At 34.5% G+C, this 21,978-nt stretch overlaps 1 protein-coding gene across 1 annotated transcript in view; it reads left to right on the forward strand.

Moving 5' to 3' along the window:
- The first annotated feature begins 2,338 nt into the window (after positions 1–2,338).
- Positions 2,339–21,978, forward strand: part of LOC123668479 (protein furry) — a 151,964-nt gene continuing 132,324 nt past the window's right edge. Inside the window, 22 exon segments of the mRNA XM_045602209.1 lie at positions 2,339–2,624; positions 3,376–3,591; positions 4,188–4,339; positions 4,661–4,860; positions 5,200–5,415; positions 6,293–6,416; positions 7,172–7,393; positions 7,796–8,030; positions 8,301–8,922; positions 9,097–9,280; positions 9,720–9,919; positions 10,202–10,401; positions 10,545–10,618; positions 11,013–11,134; positions 11,860–12,039; positions 14,383–14,505; positions 15,404–15,442; positions 17,312–17,479; positions 18,613–18,762; positions 19,353–19,516; positions 20,667–20,824; positions 21,679–21,789. Coding sequence (XP_045458165.1) covers positions 2,555–2,624; positions 3,376–3,591; positions 4,188–4,339; positions 4,661–4,860; positions 5,200–5,415; positions 6,293–6,416; positions 7,172–7,393; positions 7,796–8,030; positions 8,301–8,922; positions 9,097–9,280; positions 9,720–9,919; positions 10,202–10,401; positions 10,545–10,618; positions 11,013–11,134; positions 11,860–12,039; positions 14,383–14,505; positions 15,404–15,442; positions 17,312–17,479; positions 18,613–18,762; positions 19,353–19,516; positions 20,667–20,824; positions 21,679–21,789 — 3,930 coding nt within the window. The 5' untranslated portion in view covers positions 2,339–2,554.

The following is a 21,978-nucleotide window of genomic DNA, read 5'->3' on the forward strand; positions in this document are numbered from 1 at the left end:
GTGTTTTTAAATATTTCACGTTTTATAAATTACTTGTGTAGTCTGAATCCTGATACATAATTGTAAGTTGTCAGCTTGAAACGGAACGTAGATTAAGTCGTCATAGACAATATAAATCGATTTAATTCCATAGTATAGTGACCTTAAAAAGTTCTTATACGAATACGTATACGTAATTTGGTCGTATAAACCTATGTGTCAAATAAATGCTAAAACCTCTATCAAAAACTTGATTAAACTGTTAATTTGCCAATGACGGGGTGATTGTGAAAAAAATTGTTCAAATTTAATTTTCTCGTACCTGATTGTTTTATTAGTTCAATCAAGATGTTAATATTTCGAGTTATAGCAGGTCAAGTGCTGCGCTAAAATTCTAGGTATTTTAAACGCATTTAAGTTTATCTAATATTACAGTTAGTGCACTACATTTTATCCGTAATAAATCATTAAATTAGACATATTTTATTATTTTCTTTTACTATTTTTATCCTGCATCTGCAAGACATATGGTCCATCTGTTATCTGTATAAAACTAATTTATAAATTATTATAATTTTATAACAAAAGAGTAACATAATTTATCAAAACAATCATCTGTTATCAACAATAACCATAGCAGATTACTATATTATTGACGATTAGTCTATTGTGAATGACTGGTAATTTCGTAATATAAATAAGAATTGCTTGTACGATTTTCCTTTCGTTTATATATAAATATAAAAAGTATTTAACAACTAAAAATAGTGTTAAAATAAATAAGCTTTTTTGAAACATGATTGAACTACTTGAGGTCTTAATAACATAATAGCTAACAATGATTGTAAGCCGTGAACTATGAATGCATGAAATATAAGAATGATTATAATGAATCATACTTTAGCATTATATACAGATAACAACTTTGATTTATAACTTAACATGTGTCACTGGCTTTAGTGCATATCATATATTTAGTATTGTTATAAATGCTCTGCGATTTGAATTGTGATGACATTCGAATATCACTATCCCGAATAGATGATAATTCCTATAAGACATGATATAGGAAAAATTCCATATGGCATTGGCGAAATCATCTTTGCTTGCTCGGCACCATTACTAGCCACAAATCCTAAAGAAGATAATACAGGAAAGAAAATAGTCTGGCTTTATTAGTTAAGGCAATGACAACTTTAATTTGAAAATAAAAGGAGTAATAATGCATAGTTTGAACTTTTTACTAGGTGTAAGCCAGTTGATGATGTGAATTTGTTTTATCTGAAATTAATGCTCAAATAACGTACAATATGTGTTGTTTTAAAATTATAGAAACATGATATTAATGAAAGACATATTACAGTGCATATAAAAAGCTTATATTTATTTACGATAACAAAGCCAGCCCTGCGGTCACCAACCCGCCTGCCCAGCGCGGTGACTATGGCCAAAACACATGAGTTCACGTTATTTTTGGCGTAAACTTGTGGAGGCCTATGTCCAGCAGTAGACTGTATAGGCTGTAATGATGATTTATTTACTATGCCTTAAATTAAAGTCTAAAATGGATTAGAATTAGTTTAAAAGATGTGAATATGTTTTAAAAGTCTAAATTGATGATTTAATATTTTTAATCTCTATAAATTATAAATATGTAGTAATAAAAATGATAACTTTTGCTATTACCTACTAAAGCATAAGCGAAAGTTTTATTTATTAATTCTAATAGTGTATTATTAAACTAGTTTTTGTCAAATTTTGCTGCTTTGAAATGAATTTTATGAATAAAGTGTTTAATAGTATATATATTTATATATAATATATATTACTTACCAAAATTATTTTAAAAATAAGCTTGCTTTATAGATCATTACGTAATTTATGAAGAAATATATAAAGCCAATATGATACTGAATAATTTATATTGTTTGCTGTGTCCATTTACATGCTATGTATTTCTGTGTTAAAGTTGTTTGTTACCATAATATAATTTTATGTAAATTCTTCTAGGAACAATGTTGCAGATTGGAGTCTTGATTAACGATGTTATCAAAGGTAACATTCATACCGTATCAGTATCACCTATATGATTGTTATGCTTATTAGAATATCATTAAAAGATCATGTACTTGACATTTGCTCGTTGAATTGTGTTGAGGCTCGGTCTGATAATTATCTTACCATTGTAAGAAACTGTATATACATTGATATTGCCATTGTTGAGAGCTATTTTTGAACAGTCGGAAAATTTATTGAAAGTTGCTATAGCTCGTCACTCTGTCTGTTATACTGTATATGAGTGTTATACATGTGGAGTATTATAAATTATTTGTAAAAGACCAAGCTTTTAACACGTTCCGCTTTAAATATTCATTGTCATTTCATAATCACTGTATGTTCTTTTTTGAAAGTGTATTTCACAAAAGCTACTACCTTATTTTTGTACCACACACAGATCATTTTCATGTTATCACATTTTTATTACTTTTTTGTTTTTTTTCTTTTCTTTTCTAGTGACATAATCACAATTCAACCATAATTTCATCTTAGCAGATTAATAATTTCCATATTCAATATGATGACCTCAGAGGAATCCGACTCTTTGAGTACTATACCTTCGGATGGCCATCCCGAAGATGCATCAGGTTTGTGCTTAATTGATGTTGTTAAATATTGCTATAATAAGTTTTAAAAATAATTTTTTCATTTTTTATTATACATCTAGGTTGGCAAACAAGTGTAAGCGATTACCATAGCTTATAGACTCCTACAACACTAGAAGCAACAAAAGCGCGTTGCTGACCATCTAAGCCCGATCCTCCCGCGAGTTCTGGTCACCTTAATCGCCACAAGAACACAGCACTGCTTGAAAGCAGTATTATTTAGCTGTGATTTTGTGTAATGTCGAGCTACTTCCCCAGTCAGGCTGCTCCAGATTTTGAGCAGAATATTTTCTTCTATGGCCTACCTCAGTAATTTCTAAATGTATTTGTGATTAAATTTATTAAGTTTATTTCTTAATGTATATTAATTTCTGTTAGAGGATGTTTCCAACATTTTCAATGTAATGTAATTTTTATTTTGTTTTCACGAATTCTGTTAATTCTTCCTACTAACACATATTGAATATCTTAACTTTTTATAATATCTTTACTTTTTATAATTAAGATGGGAATCCTGTGCCAGCGTTCTGGTAACGCACAGAACAAAATCACAAACGCCCAGACCACCACAAATATCTTAAAGACCTGTACAAAGATTTGTCATTACTAGGGATCGAATGTGCGATTGTTAGCTCATTAATAAATAGATCAGTTGCAAACAAAGAAATCTTTCCCTTGTATAATAAAAATAAATGTATATAATATATATTTATATAATTTTTTTTTACCTCAGCATCAGGAACAGAAGAAGCTCCATCATCTATGGTATCAAGTGAGGCGGAGTCAGATGGTAGCGTGCTCTCCGAACCACATCGTCACGACTCCGACAATGTGTTAAACCAAACAGACACCATAATGGACCAAGCTCAAAGTTCCCAAGATAAAACCTTCGGACCCTCCGACATCCGAGCCGTCGGGAGCACTCTAGCATCTCTAGTTTCAACTAGAGGTATTGTTGATAATACAAATAGCACCAATTAAGTTGAACTTTAGTTTGTTTTTATTCTTGTTACCTTTGATAGTGAATTTTCAACCGTTAGTTAAGTTGCCGTCAGAAAAAAGTCAAATTCAAATTAACACTTTTTTCAACATCCTTTTAACAAATTCAACCTCTCCATTAAAAAAATTAACATTTAAAAAAAAATTTCAAACGTTGCAACTAAAATAACACTATCACGAATTTATTACACCATTAAAATTACGATTTCTCCTATTATTATATTTATCATAAATATTTTATTTGATTTGCAACCAATATTTCGAAACACAAATACACACTGTAAGATCCTAATATGATTTATAAATAATACTTCATATCACTAATACCTAATACAGCTGCTATTTTATTGTGCAAACAGGAAAAAGGACGAATACTTTATACAAAATGTTGATAAAACAGTGTTTTGGAGTATATTTGCCTGATATAATTATATGATATTATTAAATTATTAGGACAAGAGCCGCATTTAATTAGAAATCTACGTAAAATCTATGTGAACATGATGAATCAAACAATAACGATAAAGAGAAAATTAATTTTCCTAGGCTCGATGCTGCCCTGGGGTCCCAATAAAGGCACAATGGTACCAACAGCAGACACAGATCTGAGACCAGGGGAATATGTAATGCGTCTTTTGTTCACCGAATTCACAGTACAAGCTGAAAGAAAAATGGAAGCCGTTATGGCTGAACCATTGGTAAGTATGAACGTTTACTAGTAATAAGCATTGTAATATAACTGTACAATTTGTCAAACAGAAATTTGATCATTTAATGATAGGCTATGCTAGCTGTTGTGGCTGAACCTATCTGCTGTTGAAAGATGAGATAATTTTTAGTTGTTGTTTAAAGTTGAATTTTAATGAAAAAACACAATTATTAAACTAGTGATTTTAAACTAATGTCATTTTCAATATATATACATATAATTTTGACATTATTGGTACTTCAGCTAACAATATTCTTATGTATGAAATTTTTGACATGTGTGAATTAAATGATTTATTAATAATTCACAGGAAAAACCACTAAACAAGACCCTGCAAAGAGGTGAAGATCCACAACTAGATCAGATCCTCTCTGCCTTTGGCACAGTTGCAGAACATTGCTTGCCATCTCTACTGAGAGCTTTATTCGGCTGGCTTGAGAGGCAAATGGCCGAGTCACCACAGTTAAATGAACAGGCCAAGAAACCTCACCAGGATTTGAGAAATAAGAGGCAAGGATTAATACATAATTTATTAACATTTGATTTTCTAAGTAAATGTCTATCATATATGTAGCCTGTCATATATGTATTTAACTAATAAAAAGATATCAAGAGATAATTAATGCCTTGTTTGTTTTACTTACAAAATGTTAAACTTTTTAAGCAAAATGGACCGCTTTATGTATATAGCAACGAGGTTCAAATATTTATCTATTTATGATAGAAATTCCTGTTACACTGTGTTTAAGATTATAGAAATATATATGTAAAGTTTACAAAGGTTTTATTTTTTTACATTAAAATTACCCTATTATTTGATACTGAAAATTGTATTGTTTTTCATTGCAGTATAATTTACATAGTCTCCGGCAGCGGTGCTGGTACAGAACAAGTAGAACGTAGCTGTGAAGAACTCCAAGCAGAGAGACGGGACTTAGCGGTCGAGTTTCTCTTCTGTCTCGCTCTGATAGAAGTGTTACGTCAGCTACCGTTTCATCCAGGACATGAGGACTTAGTACAGTACATTGAGAATGTGGCCTTCAAGAGATTTAACTATAAGGAAGGGTAAAGTTATTTCTGTCACTAAGTATCTATCTATCATATAGTTTTTAGTGAATAAAACGTAAAACTAATCGAAATATTATGGACATCAGACTTGTTACATTGTAATTTCTGTAGCTTCGTTTATCTAAGGCTCACTAGTGATAGAAGACAGTGAGAACCCCTACATAATATGTTGGGAACAACTTAAGACATTTTATAAAGCTATCAATAAAAAAAAGTGAAGTTTTCCTAATAGTGGAATGATTAGATAATAATTGTGTTCGCTAGCAAACGAAAAAAAAAACCGACTTGATTACATTAACAAGTAATACAACGTAAGTAGACGAAAAATAATTTAACAAACGCACTAGTCGTCACTACGATATTCGAGGGTTCCCCTCGATTTCTCTGGGATCCTATCATCAGATCCTGGTTTTTCTTATTGTTGTACGGAACCTTGGGATCTCCTTTCCGACGAAAAAAGAATTATCAAAATCGGTTCATAAACGCCGAAGTTATCTCCTACATAGAAAAAAAAAGATATAAAAAATACGGTCAAATTGAGTAACTTCTTCCTTTTTTGCAGTCAGTTAAAAATAAAGAAACAAAGTATTAAGTATTGTTCAAATCACAATACAATATCACATACAGATTTGGAATACTGGAACTTTCCTCAGAATCAGACACACAGATTGGGTGATGTTTGTGCTTACTGTAATAATTATGCTAGTCATAATATATTCAATTTTATGTGTCTACAGATAAATCATCACAAAAATAAATTAAAATTTGTAGGTACTGAAAGATTGACCTACCTATGATTGAGTTGACCTGTAAGATATAATACATTTCTTGATTTATGTTTGTTTTCATGTGAATTTATTATTAATTGTTTCAGATTGCAGTCAAATCCAAATGCAGCGAATGTGCACATAATAGCTGATTTGTACGCAGAAGTTATTGGCGTTCTAGCTCAATCGCGTTTTGCATCCGTGCGGAAGCGTTTTACCGCAGAATTGAAGGTAACTCAAATAGTAATACTTTTTGTGATTAAATTACAAAAAAAAAAAAAAAATTGTTATGGCAGTCAAACATAAGGCTCTTTATATGATTCTTATGTATTTATATAATTGTTTATTTCTGTACAACGTAAATTTATTCAAGAAATTCCTTTAATTATAGACATATAAATAATACCGCTCTTGTGTAATGGTGTGTGTGCCAGGTCGCGCCTTCGATTCCCGCTCCCAGTGGATATTTGTCTTTATACAAATACTTATTTCTGGTCTGGTTGTTAAACCTTGTGGATCTCCCAACCGTGCCGCAGAAAGCACGTTAAGCTATCGGTCCCGGTTGTTATCATGTACACGGGAATATATCCGCCAACACGCAGTAAAGCAGCGTGGTGGATTAAGCTCTGATCCTTTTCCTACACGGGGAAAGAGGCCTATGCTCAGCAGTGGGAAATATGTCAATTTATTTTGTTAGTAGTAAAAATCTAACAAATAGTAACTGATGATTACTTAATAAAAAAATAAATATTTATGATTTCGTTTCATAGAGCTAAACTTTCTTAACCCAACAAATTACATCAAAATATTGTAGCAACGCAAAATGGGTAGTAAAAACTTCAATAAAGTTAATGTCACCTTTTGTACGTTTGTATATTTTGTCATTATTTTGTTTTGTGTCTGTTTATTTGTGGTGCACAATAAAGTAGGTTTTTATTATATATATATATATATATATATATTTTTTTTTTTTTTTTTTTACACAGGAACTAAAAAGTCGAGAACCTTCCCCACACACAACCCAAAGTATAATATCATTGCTCATGGGTATGAAGTTCTTCAGAGTAAAGATGGTGCCCATAGAAGAGTTCGAGGCATCTTTTCAATTCCTACAAGAATGCGCACAGTACTTTCTAGAAGTCAAAGATAAGGACATACGACATGCTCTAGCTGGACTGTTTGTTGAGATTCTCGTACCAGTCGCTGCGGTGAGTGAAGATATTATTTAAATACAATATAAAAATTAGACGATTAATCGGTGTTTTTCTTTAAAAATAATTAATCGTCAATAATCTTTTCGATGAAACCTCTTTTTAAAAAAAGTTTTAAATTTCCATTGACTCCCTAAGACTAGGCTGAAGTCTGCGGTCTGTATCTCTCTGATCTGATGACTGGCAAACAATAATTTTAAAGTATCATGATATAACATTACAGATCATTAAATAACAAACAGGTAGAATAGCTTTTTCACTAAAATTATATTTTTTCATTTTCTGTATGACTCAGAAATATTTGTGCTGTTTTGTGTTGTATTTTCGTTTAATCGATTAAGGCCTCACTGATGACCTGAAGACGTTGCGTCTAAAATAATTTAACACCTCTATTTCCAGACCGTTAAAAATGAAGTAAACGTACCATGTCTAAAGAACTTCGTGGAAATGCTGTACAGCCACACTCTAGACACGAGTACCAAATCGAAACATCGCTTGGCGCTGTTTCCTCTCGTGACTTGTCTATTATGCGTGTCTCAGAAACAGTTTTTCTTAGCGAACTTACATTGTTTCCTCGCTATGTGCTTGTCACATCTGAAGAACAGAGATCCAAAGATGTGCAGAGTTGCGCTTGGTAAGTGATGTTTTTAATTTATGTTAGTTGGTGGTAGGGGTTGTCATAAAATTTGTTCGCAAAAAAAGGGGGAGAGGAGTGTTTAGGAAATGAGATATTTGCAGTTCATAAATTTAGAAATTTGTAGTTTCGAAATAGAAATACATCATGGGGTTGCTGTTCTGAAGTAATGGCGAACTTTTGCATGACATGTTTTACTGGTAGCTCCCTTAGTTTGATGTATTTCTATAATTATAATAAGTAATTTAGTGAAACATTTTATTGGCACAGAATCGCTATATCGCCTGCTCTGGGTATATATGATCAGGATCAAGTGTGAGAGCAATTCGGCGACGCAGTCTCGACTGCAGAGCATCGTGAACTCTTTGTTCCCCAAAGGGTCCAAAGGAGTGGTACCACGTGATACTCCGTTGAACATATTCGTTAAAATCATACAATTCGTCGCACAAGAACGACTAGACTTTGCAATGAGAGAAATAGTCTTTGATTTGCTAATGGTGGGACGACCAATTAAGATAATATTGACTCCGGAAAGAATGTCTATCGGCCTACGAGCTTTCCTAGTAGTGGCAGATAGCCTCCAGCAGAAAGAAGGAGAGCCTCCAATGCCAAGGACTTCCGGAACTTTACCTTCAGGAAATACTCTGCGGGTTAAGAAGACATTTCTCAATAAAATGCTTACGGATGAGACTGCACGCTCTATAGGAATGAGCGCATATTTTCCCTACGTTAGAAGGGTTCTAGTAGAAATACTAAGGGCACTGGATGCGCATTATGGCAGACCACTGATGCTTACTAACACTCAGAACGTGACAAAAGAACAGGAGATTAATACTGGTGAAAGAAAACCAAGAATTGACTTGTTTAGGACTTGCGTTGCGGCTATACCAAGGTACGTGTAATATTCTATGGAAATTGTGTCCTACCTTTTGCTTATACTTAAATTACAATCTTCCCTTTAAAAAATTGACCAATGTTTTATTATACGGGTTACTGATTTAAACATTAAAAAGCAAAAGAATAAATATTTAATTAGCCGTACAATATTTTTGTTTTTTATTTTAAGGTTAATACCAGAAGGTATGAGTCCAAATGAACTAGTGGACCTTCTCTGTCGACTAACAGTGCATATGGACGAAGAATTACGAGGACTTTCCTTTCAAAGCTTACAAACACTCATTGTTGACTTTCCTGAATGGCGGCAGGACGTTTTAGCTGGATTCACGCAGTTCCTAGCAAAAGAAGTTCAGGTAGTGAATTGAAATAGTTGCAACTTTGTATTTTAACTTTGCTTAGAAACATAGAAACCACTGCGAAAAAAATAGTTGAAAATGTAAATTATACCTATATTATATATATATTTCCTATTCTTTTCTGGAATATATATTTTAGCTTATGACTTCATAACTTATGTAAGATGGATTATGATGATTTTGAGTGATAAGCAAAATCTAATATATAAAAATTTCGTGTCACAGTATCGTGTTACAGAACTCCCCTGAAACGGCTTGACCGATTTTTATGATATTTTTCGTGTATATTTAGTAGTCCTGAGAATATTTTAGAGGCTATTTTTATACCCTTAGGTTATAATAGTATCCCTATTGTCGAAACAATGTTTACTGAGTCAGCTAGTGTTTATTACAAATGTTAATAGTGAGCGTACCATACAATTAATTGTTCCTACAGGACACATCTCCACAATTAGTGGAGAACGGTCTCAGGATGCTGTTACAGCTGGTTACTAGTTGGAAGAATGGTGAGCCTAGCGCTTCGCCCCCCAAGCCGGAGCCTCTCGCCTCTGTCATTAGAGGCGCCGAAGCCCTAGGCCTTGTGATGCTGTGCCAGAGCAAAGCGTATCCGAGACGCTTGGCTGTACATATATTGAGGTATGTTACAAATGACATGTGCTCATAATTGTAGTTTGTCAATTTGGTTGACAACAATATATACTGTATTTTTGTGTCATTAACATCAACCAAAGGTATGTAAAAAGATTTTAAATACGTCATCCTGTTAGGATAATATATATATGTAAAATAAATTGTTCATCCTTGTATTTTTTTTTTCAACAAAATCCATAAAGATTGAAATAGAAATTACAGAAATTATAAAATAACGGAATCGTATCATGGTTACATAAATTTACTAACATTTTCACCTTTTTTCAGGGAAACTAAATATTTACTCGAGAGACTACAATTAACAAGAGACGAACCAGCGCTGATAGACGCAGCGGATGCCCATGTACCCTACTTCACTGAGAAGTGTCTCCCAATCTTACCCCCGGCTGAAAAGCAAGCCATACTAGCGGCTGGACAGCCCGACTTAGTATGGGTTGCAGAAAGAAGCCATGCTGTTTGGACCGCTGGTAAATTTGAGTGTGAATTTTAATAATTAAATGAACCCTCATTTTAACTATTAAAATTATTTTTTTCCTCTCATCCTACACTAAGGACATTTTTGTAATGTAATATTTGACAAAGCCACACAATTTCGTTTGCAATTTGGCAGGTCTACAACATGACGAAACATCATCAAAGAATAGTTGGAGCGGCAGTTCTACCAATGGAGCTGATCCTTGGGAGGTAATACATATATATTAATATTATCTCTAAAATTACTCAATATTAATATTTAATTGTTGATGTTTTCTGTTTGTTTGTAATCGTTAGTTATAGAAGTTGCTAGTCAATTATTAAAAAAAAAAAATGGATAATCAATGGGCATATGGTGATAAGCGGTTCCCGTAGCGCGTTGCCGACCCTACCCCCTGACCTTCCCCAGGAGCTCTGGCCACCTTACTCACAACAGGAACACTGCTTGAAAGCAGTATTATTTAGCTGTGATCTTCTGTAAGGTCGAGGTACTACCGCAGTCTAACTGCTCCAGATATTGAGCGGGATATATCCTGCTGTGGCCTACCTCATTAGAGTTAAACTCCAATCTGTGTCGGAGCTGAGGCATACTTTTTGTTTCTAGGTGGTACTCTTTGGCTTACTCGAGAGAAGTCGCGTGCCCGCACAATGTCCCGCAACCGTACTACAAGCGTGGCCAATACTTCACGCTAGGATACACGCACTATACACAATAATTGAACCAGCGTAAGTGATATTTATTGTTTTATATATATATATTTTTTATATCTCTTATTATTAACTTAGAATAAGTATGCAAAACGACACTGTAACACTACCGATGGTAATTAGAAAATAGTTACATTTTATTTTTTGAATTTTACGAAAATATTATCAACGTTTTCATAGTATTATAATATAATTTGTAATGTTAGTTTTAGTCTGGCTTTTAGCAAGTAAATCAATGTTCCCTTTGGGTAAGTGATTACGGGAGTACGATTAATACCTTTGCATTTTAGTTACTTAGACCTGTCAGTATTTATTAAAAATTACGGACAGTCAATTACAAGTAATATATATATGTTTAAAGCAGGCTAGAATTAGGCCTGTCATTTTTTGCCAGGTGTTCCCACTTTTAGGGGGGTGTCTGGAAGGAGACTTGTACTATATTAGAGCTATAACCCTTATTTCATTTGTGATATAACAGTATATAAATGAAAAATACCTAGGTTCGGTTCTAATCGATAAACTAGCACGTAGCTAATTAAGACGCGCATTATTGACTTAAGAATTTTTTTAGCAGATTGATTTACATTACAAAAAAAAACTACCCCTTGTTATTAACTACTTACTGTATCTTTATTATCAATTACTTAAGTTAACATTTACATAGACTGATATCTATTAATGATTATTATAATGATTATTATGATTGATGGCAACCCCGATGACATAAAAAATTCACATTTCAGACCGGTGAACGACAATCGCGCATCTCTCCTCTCTCGCAGTCCCGCTTTACCGCGGAAGCCCGAGAAAGAAAGAGATGGCTATATGCAAGTATGGAAGTACTACATGACAATGGCATATTTAGTAGTACCAGCCGTCCCGAGTCCAATCATACGATGTGCCAGTCCCGACTTGAGTCTAAGGTAACGAAAAACATCTATAGTGTATAATTATAGTTTAAACTATATTTTTTTTATTATTATGTATTCTATAGTATTGAAAGTTGAAATTTAGATGTAAATACCAAATGATATGATATTTTGTGTTCGGTCAAACATTTTTTAATATTCGTACCTATTTTTCTGTATCTGAATGTAATGTGTATATTATTGACGAACACTAAATTGTTGAGGAATTTTAATTTTCAAAATGAAAAAACATAAAAGTAGTAGTAACATTTGTTAAAATAATCAAAAGCTGGCACGTTCACTGTTCTCATAAAAACCTCATTTTATTATAATATATTTGAGGAAATTATATAAAATAAATAATAGATGTACTTAAAAAAAAGAAAAGATGAAATATTAATGACGATCCACAATAACAATAATAATTTAGTATTAGAAGTTAAAAAAAAAAAAACAACATCAATCACTCTCAAGCTGTTTAAATTGGTCGTATGCGGAGACAAATTAATTTTTGTTACCAGTATGACATGCGACCTCACGCCGTTTCATATTCATACAAGAACAATATGTGTAAATGTACTCCGAACCAGCTTTGATTGTCTTATCTTTCACTTGTTAATTGAACTCAACTATTTACTGAATTTTTTACCGATATGTGAAAAATTCGTTAAGAATTCAATTAAAAAGATTCCTTGACCTTTTTCAAATGTCATTTGGTATTTAATATTAATAATGTAACTGAAAGTTGTTCAATTTATATCGCAGACCGTTCGCACACGTCACACAAGACACGACGAACATATACCAGTATTTATTTATATATGAGCTTATTATATAACAGTATAATGTGTACGTTTATATATAATTTAATTGCGATAGTAGGTTACGATTAGCAATCATTATTTTGCTGCGAAATATATTTGTGCGGATCTCATAAAAATTAATTAAAAAAAAAAAATATTCAATTTTGACATGATTTTATTTAAACGCATGACAGTTCAGTATACGATTTTATGGCAGTTTATTTTCACGTTTAAATAATTAGTGTGCACATATAGAGGAATGGATATGTCAGTAACGAATTCGTTTGAATCGACCCATTCGTTAAAATTGTTTCGTGTAAGCTGTCAATTGTGGTACTGAAGATAGAATTTTGTTTTATTTTCGTTTTTTTTTTTTTTTTTTTTTTTTTAATTCTGTTTATGGTATAGTGAATTGATAGGTAGATTTAATTTTTTTTATGTATTTCAAAAAACGTTATGAATCTAAATTCCTTATCCTTGATATCATTGATCAACCATTTCTTAGCCTTACATTTGTATTGTCGTGTCTGGATGTTTCAGTTGTGTGTATCAACGGTTGTATCCTAATCAGTTAAATGTGTATGATATGTGACGTCAAGTTATCGTTCGTCACATTTCTAGCAATGAATGTACTAAATTACAAAGTGACATTTGTTTGTCTGTAGAAAAATTATTGAAACAATTTTAATAAACAATAATATATGAGAGATATTTTCATAAAATGTAACGTTGCGTTTCATCGTAGCGGTGCGGTAAATATGTCGATGCGTGTGATGTCGACTGGGATTTTTAGTGTTATGTTTAGTGGTCGATTAACGAAAGCTGGCACATTTAATGTTTCTGAAGCACTTTCATTATAATCTTTCATAGATCATAGTGTTTTATGTAATATTTTAAACAGAGCAGCATCTGTCTCTGTCACGCGCGGAAAATCTACCGCATCTGAAAGAGATAGATTCAACGTTCGCGCTGCGTATGCGTACGTACCGTACAAGCACAATTAGTGGCTGTAAAATCTGCCAGCTTTAGTTAACCTGTAACAGAGGCGGCTCGTGACATTTTATGATGGAGCTTCACAAATATAAAATAATTATACGTAAGAACCGTACCAGCGCATAACTTATTAATTTCTGCGGCGTGCGACTCGGCCGAACCCTCGGTTTGCCAACGTCACACTTGAGCAGCGCTCCAGGTTAGGCTAAATTCTAAGAAGAAATCTTTTGTTTCACGCGTAGGCCTGTGTCGATGTCTCGCGCTCATTGAATAAAGTGCTAGGAATAATACTGAGGTTTTTTCAAAGGAGCGCAATCGCTGGCGCTCCAGGCTATAATAGAAATAATGTGATGTAAATATAGTATGTATTGACAAGAAATATAGATTAAAGATTACCCATGTAATTTTCATGGGAGTGCACTGCACCAGCGCTCTTTAGGATGAGCCGCCTCTGTTGTGTAATATGTTGAAAGCCGTCGTGGTCGGGCGATTGGTGTGATCGGTTAGACGTGACGCGGCGCTAGTGTTGTGTGTTGTGTGAGTGACGTGAGGTGTTGTCCAGCGCGGAGGGCTGGGTGCCCCCGGCCGCTCTCAGTTCGTCCAGCGAGAGCCTGAACGCGCCCGGCGGCTTCTTCACGCTGCCCTTGAGCTATGCCCGCTCCCACAGGCAGCACAAGCGAACGAGGTTATAAGCTCCTTCCATCGCTACCCTCACACACGGCCCTTGTCGCTTCCCTCTCGTCGGCCCTGCATCTACCGATATCGTGTTCGTTTTACTATCCTCCCTCGCTTGGCGGTCTAGGACGCTCGGTTAAACTTATGTCGGTCCGAGAGTCGAGACGGAATCGACAATGCGTCTCATGTTCGATTGTTACATTTCTCTCATCGCTTCATGGACTGTGTCCATTGATCTGGTCGGGGTCTGCCTCATTGTCATGTCACGCATAGGTTTCCGTGCACAGCTACTGCGTATCATTGGTTTGTTTATGGTTATAGTATCGAGCTGTTTTCTGTGCATTTCCTTTCTGTGACTACGCAACATTAATTGGTTCAGCATTTTGTGTTACGCAACGTGATCACTCATAATATCATAAGAACTCAGTACTCCTCGTAGCTCTCTTGTAATCTATACCACATATATTTAGATGTTTGTTAGTGTATACGAATTTGAAAGATGTTTAAATCATAATATATCCTTTATCTTTCAAATTCAAGCTATTCGCTCGATGATAAATATAAACTTATAAGTGACTTTTAAGATACAAATAATAAAATTTGTTTTCTTAATTATCCCAGTAGAATCAGAAATGTGACTAGTTTATCTTCTATACGCATGATGATTTTATTTTTTTACTTAAATACACAATTCTGTAGATATTACAACTAAAACACATGCACTGACACTCCAAGAGCTATAAAACATATTAAGAACCGTTATATTTGTCATTATTTCAACACAACTAAGCACGGGTACTTTTTCTACACAAGAAATTACAAATAAAGACAATTTTTTTTTTTTAATAATTGTTATTTGAATTTAAAGCTTATTGTTATGCGTATAACGTTTTGTTCTGCCTGGATAGCGCCCTCTTCCTACCTGCGTGTCCGGAGACGCTGTTTGGGTAAAATAAATATTAATTGAAAGGATCCACCGTTAGATATCAATAATTTTTTTATCAAATCAAGGCAAAATTTACGAAATCTATCACCAGTGTCCATTAACTAGATAATGTTGGATCCTTTCAAATATTGTCGTACGTTTCAAACTCGTCGTGAGGTCTCAATGTTCCCCTAAAGTAGACACTCTTTTCTTCCAGACTTTTACACGCATAAATATAATATTGCTTATTATATGCCTAAAATATAATTTTTAAATGAGATATGCGAATGGAAGTCAGTCGAGTAGCTAGATATCTTTAACTTTTGAAGTTCTTTATGCAACAGTAAATACATTGAAGCCCGGTAGCTATACACGAAAAAACGGTCGATTTTATTCATTAACTTTCCGAGAAAACGAGTCGTTTTCTTGTGAAAGTACATGGAAAATCGAATCGTTTTTTGAATATAGGAACCAGCCTTAGTTGTTCATTAGGTTACCGGCATGACTGGCATGTTACAGACACAACTTAGGTGATCAGACTGTCATTAAAACACACTGTACTTCAAACACTTACTGCGTTTCATACAATTTAATTATTAAAAGTAGTTTTAATAGTTGAGTTGACATACATCGTTTGAATATAAAGACTGAAAATGAAAATATTTATATTTTATTATTTGCTATTTCCTGTTTTTAGTATGATAATAGTTGTTTTAATTTTTATACATCATTTTCTTTAGCTTGTTTTATCAAACATTAAAGAAGGTAAAGCAACTCTTTGTTGAAGTTAACACTGATTAATTACTTATTTTAAACTAATTAAAAATAAAAATATATTTGATACATTTAAAAGAAATACTTTTTCCTGTTTCTAAAGACATTTATGAGTTGGATCCGACACCCATTGTCATGCACGAGCGAAGTAATTGTCAATACGGACATTGACTTAGATGAAATCATCAAAGTTACAATTAAACCCAGTTCTTGTATTTAAGAAACGATTCGTTTTACTTACAAATTACAAAAGGTTACTAAAACGAATCTTTTCTTGAATATAGGACCCGGACTTTAATATCTGTAAAGTCATATACATTCTTAGTTTTTTTGATTCATTGTTTGTTAATCAATAACATATTCATCGGTGATACGACTTCGCTTCATCATTTATGTGTGATAATTGTTCCTAGGCTTTATGTATATATCATTTATTAGTGATAATGATATTATGTCACCGTCAGGATACATCACGCTTATATCTACACACTTAGTGTCGTGATTTAATGTCATCGCTTTAAACCATAATTGTAGTGTCATATCAGTTCCCACTTTCTGTTTGCTGTTCAATATACCTTTCTCTGTATAAATATCAAAATTTGTAACTAAATGTATTGTTGTGAGGTAATAGTTGAAGTGCGTGTCTTCGGCGTGAATCGGTCGTGACGATTTTGTTGCGATTCAATAGCAATACAATCGCAAAACAGCGATAAAGTCGCGATCCTATATAAAAACTTAGCTCTCTTCATACAATAAAAATAAAAATAGAGATGCGCGTTAGCCACCTTTTCTACTGAATCGCTTTCATTTTTTTTTCAGTAAATGACATTTTATATATATTTTAATATACAGTTTTATTCATGATTTACAAAACCTTTACATAAAGCACGCACTTTGATTATTGATAAATTAATTTACTGAAAGTATTGAACTACCTTCAAAAACTACTGAAAAGATTCAACTTGTAAATTGTATTAAAATTATTTCCCTGTAAATTACTTATTAAAAAACCCTTATTTTTCTTTAAAAAAAAGTTACATCAAAATTCTCATATCAAAGGTAGCTTACTATATATAAAAAGGCGTTACAAACCGTAATTGGTTAATTTATCGTGTAGCTCGTCACCGGACTCGCTAAGCGAGCGCAGTGGAGGGGAAGCTCGCGGCGCGCACGCAGCTCCCGCGTCGCTTCACAAGCTCGCTGTGCCTCTGGCCCGCTGTGAGGTCCCTGAGGTCAGGGACGCCGCTGTATATGCCTGTGGACATATCAATCCGGACGCTCTCAAGTAATTCCATTATATATTTATTTAGGGTAAACAGTAACGGGGTAAAAGGACTAACGCGTAAATACGAACGTATGATAAAGTACGTTGAATATTGTACCGAAATATCGGAAACTCAGATAAATTAACAACAGATAAAGTAATTATCCTCATTTTAGATGTTAATAGTTTATAACTACTGCTTTATAACTACTGCGTAACTAAATTATAAAAATTGAAAAATTATTTTCAATAAGCTTTAAATAGTCTGTTTCTATATTAGCTTCGTCCTGAAAAGTCTGAATATTGAATTTTATAGCTGATAAGTTACAAAAAAACTATCCTCTTATAACAAAGTGGCAGCACGATTCGAATTTCATGTTTAAAATAATCTTAGTACCATATTGTTATATAAAGACATAAATAATTAATAAATATATTTAAACTAGCTGACTCGGCAAACGTTGTCTTGCCGCTAAACGCTATTTAAAAATAGGGGTTGGTGGTAGAAAGGTGAAAATTTAGGGTTGTGTGTATTTTTTTACGCCAAATCAGAATAAAATAAAAAAATAAATAATATATCTAAAAACAAAATAATTAAAATTTTGGGGTGGACTACACTTAACATGTAGGGGGATGAAAAATAGATGTTGTTCGATTCTTAGACCTACCCAATATGCACACAAAATTTCATGAGAATCCGTCAAGCCGTTTCGGAGGAGTTTAACTACAAACACCGCGACACGAGAATTTTATATATTAGATAAACATCACAAGTATGCATCAGGTGAAATTTTAGACGATGAACAACAAAACAAAACGAAATATATTAGGTGTTATTATCTAAAAGGTGATAAAGAAACAGTCCTGAATGCTTAATTGATTCAGCCTGCAATATCCCACTGCTGGGAATCTTTCTCCATGTAGGAGAAGAGTCGAGCTTAATCCACCACGCTGCTGCACTGCGGGTAGGCGGATACATTCCTTACTATGGGTAACGATCGCTATCGGATGTCTATGATAACAACCGGGACACACTCCAACAAGTACACCAAAACCTACACCGGAAAGAAATTATATACAAATGCAAATATCCATCCCGAGCGGGAATCGAACTTTATAATTGTAAATCCCTTAATAATTGTATTTAATTACAGGGATTTATTCGAAGAACTGATACCGTTGCTCCGAGAGGCGGTCGATCGCAAGCAAGAGAACATGAGGAGACGTAGACGCCGCGACGCTTTACGACTTCATCTAAACAAGATGCTTCTCATCATAGCTCAGAGGAAGACCTTCGCGACGAGGTAATACAACACAGTAGAAATATGTTTAGTTTACACCAAACAAGGACATTTTACATCTAAAAAACAAAACTAGTTGGCTTTAGACCACACGGTTGGAGTAAAACTTCCTTAGTAATAGGCCTGCACTATCTTAGATCTACGAAACATAACTGGCTATGAGAGAAAGAGAGAAAATGTGTGCTCGCACCTCTCTCTTGTGCTCTGTTCACTTTGCCCGATCACACTTTCGTAACGCTCTCGTCACGTATTCGCCAGCTTATTCCCCGAGTCAAACGTGCGTAAAGAAGCCTTGCTTCCAAAATTCGAAATTTAGTACATAATTATTTATATTCGACCTCTACACTATATGTTAATATAATTTGTAAGTAACAAAATGAAAATGTAAAAAAAGCTTAGTGGCTAATTAAGCTTTTGGTTGAGGGTTCGATACCCGCGCACGACATACATTTGTATTGGCCATAAAGATGTTTGCCGTGGCCTGGGCGTTTGTGCTTGTGTATTGTGTTTGCTTCCTGACCCCCGACACAGGAGTAAATCCTGGTGGGGGCCGTCGAATGTGAGGCATTTATTTATTATTATTTATTCTCCAGTTCGTACGCGTTGGAAAGTGGAGGATTACACTCGAGCATCACAGAGTACCTTGAAGGGGTGAGACAGTGTCTCGAAGTGGAGGCTGAGAAAGACGCGCCAGCGGCACGGGAGCAACGTCTCACATTTGCTGACTTCGTCACTGAACTCATCAAGAGTTTTCCACGTAAATTGCTATTGCTATTTTATTATTTACTTTTTTTTTATATAACTAGGTCGGTAAACAAGCGTAAAGCTCACCTGACGGTAAGCGATTATCATAGCTTATAGACGCCTGCAATGGCAGAAGCGTCGCAAGCGTGTTGCCGACCCTAAAAATTCTCCCCAGGAGCTCTGGTCACCTTACTCACCACAGGTGCACAACGCTGCTTGACAACAGTATTATTTAGCTGTGATCTTCTGTATATTCGAGGTAATTACCCCAGTCGGGCTGCTCCATATTTTGAGCAGAAAATCCCCTGCTGTACCCTAGATTGGTTACTAGACCAGTGGCTTTTTAAAACTTTAGTGAGGAGGGACCATTTGACTAAATGTTTTGCTACGGACAACGAATCGCTTGCGGGTAAAATCTAGAATACCTACTGATATTCTGATATTATATATTCCAACTATATTATGATCTTCCATGTATTATGATATTCCAACTATATTATACTTCACTATCGGAATAAATGAACACTGTGGGGCTCACAGCGCTCTCGCGGCTTTTCGGGCGCTTCCGGCGACCATCGGTGGTTAAGAATCACTTGAGTAGACGATTATATATTTTTTTACTACCGGTGCTTTACGACTTTATCCGCGTACTTTCCTGGACCACCAGCTATGTATTAAAGTTTCAATACAATCGATACATTCGTTTTTGCCCGAAAGACTGTTTAAATATACATTAGTATATATATTAGTATATTTATAGCATACATCTTCAACACAATTTGTAGTGTAAAATCATTATGACATTCTGTGTTATAAAAAGTCCATACAAAGCCCGAGATTGTATATGTCTCTTAATATATTTTGCAAACCGTCAAAATTTGCATTGTAACTTTGTCATTATTTTAAGTTTGACAATAATGGCATATCCCAGACCAATGTTTTATTTATCACTCGAGCTAAAGAGCACTATTTGAGGTCTCTCAATGGATAAATTATATGTAAAAAGGGATATTTTGATCTTAACCTCCATATTTTTTCTAGTATCACCTGTGAGTTGTTTTCGTATTGCGATGTACCCAACATACATATTTATGTGAATGTTATTTCTCATAAATGGTAAAAATATCATTTATTTTACCTGATACTTATTAACAATAATACAGTGGAGATGTACGGCACGCTGTTGAAAAGGGAATTGTGCAAGAGTCTCTTCGGTTTGTTTGCGGGATGGTGTGGGCCTTTGGCAAAGCACCTCGGAACCCTAGAGCCGCAACCGCAGACCCCTGAGATCGATGACCGGTTGAACCTCGCTGCTTTGAAGGTGGGTATAAATAATATTATTATTATCTTTAACATCCACATACAGTCGTCTGTTGGTAAGGTAAGTAACTTAATGCTTGTGTTATGGGTGACACCCGGCCGATGTAGCTACATTTTATGTCGATAAATACATATATTTACACTTAAGCTCGGATCGGGAATCGAAACCAAAACCCCTGGAGCAGAAAGCAAAGTGACTGCACACTGCCCCAACGGGCTAGTAAATCGGTATCTTTAGGGCTAGAAAAGGTTACATATTTTCAAGGTATTTTTCTTCCTTTGTATCATAAGGGTACATAAACTTACAGGCCGCCTGAGGGTAAGCACATACCGTAAACCCTTACCCTTCCTACCCACGACCCTCCCCCGAAGTTCTAACAATTTTAGAGATCAGTAAACCTTAGCTGTGATGTTCTTTGAAGTACTCCCTCAGTGGCAGTCCGGCCACTCGATTTTGAGCAGATATTTTCAGATGATACTCTGTAATAATGCTATGTAATATATTAGGTTTGCTATTCGTAAGTTCAAATGGTCGCCCGTCGCAAAAAAATACCCCATTGTTATGCTGTAGTATTATTTTGTAAAAAAAATCTCGTTGAGTATATTCTTGATCTAGCTGTGGCCACGACTTCGTCTGCGCGGAATAGTCAATTTAAACAGCATTTTTTGGATATATCTTTCGGTTTATTTTGGGTTGTCTGGAAGAAATGGCTAAATAGCCATAAGCCCGCCCATTGTACTTCACAGTCTGTAAATGTTTTTTAAATGTGTTTATTGTTTAAAATGTAGTTGTGGTGTACAATAAAGTATAAATAAATAAATAAATTATAAACACCGCACTTTTTTTTTGACCAGGCGATGAGTGCTTTAGTCTGCTGTGGGCCTTGCTTCGCTCCCGCTGCTCTTGCGGAAGATGGTTCGCTGTATCCATGGCTTAGTGAGATGTTATCCTCCACAAATGACAAGGTAACCAAACTATACTATTTAACTTATGTTGCCGATTTTTTTTTTGACGTGACAACGAATAAATCGATGAACGTCAGCTGCATGCACAAAAACGATGACTAATTGTAGCGTTACGCTCATTGTGGCGTTATGGTCACTGTCCCGTCACGCTGTCCCGTTGTCACGTTAAACTATCGTCCGTAAATCTAC

The sequence above is a fragment of the Melitaea cinxia genome, chromosome Z, assembly GCF_905220565.1.
Source record: "Melitaea cinxia chromosome Z, ilMelCinx1.1, whole genome shotgun sequence".
In the NCBI taxonomy this organism is placed as follows: Eukaryota; Metazoa; Arthropoda; class Insecta; order Lepidoptera; family Nymphalidae; genus Melitaea; species Melitaea cinxia.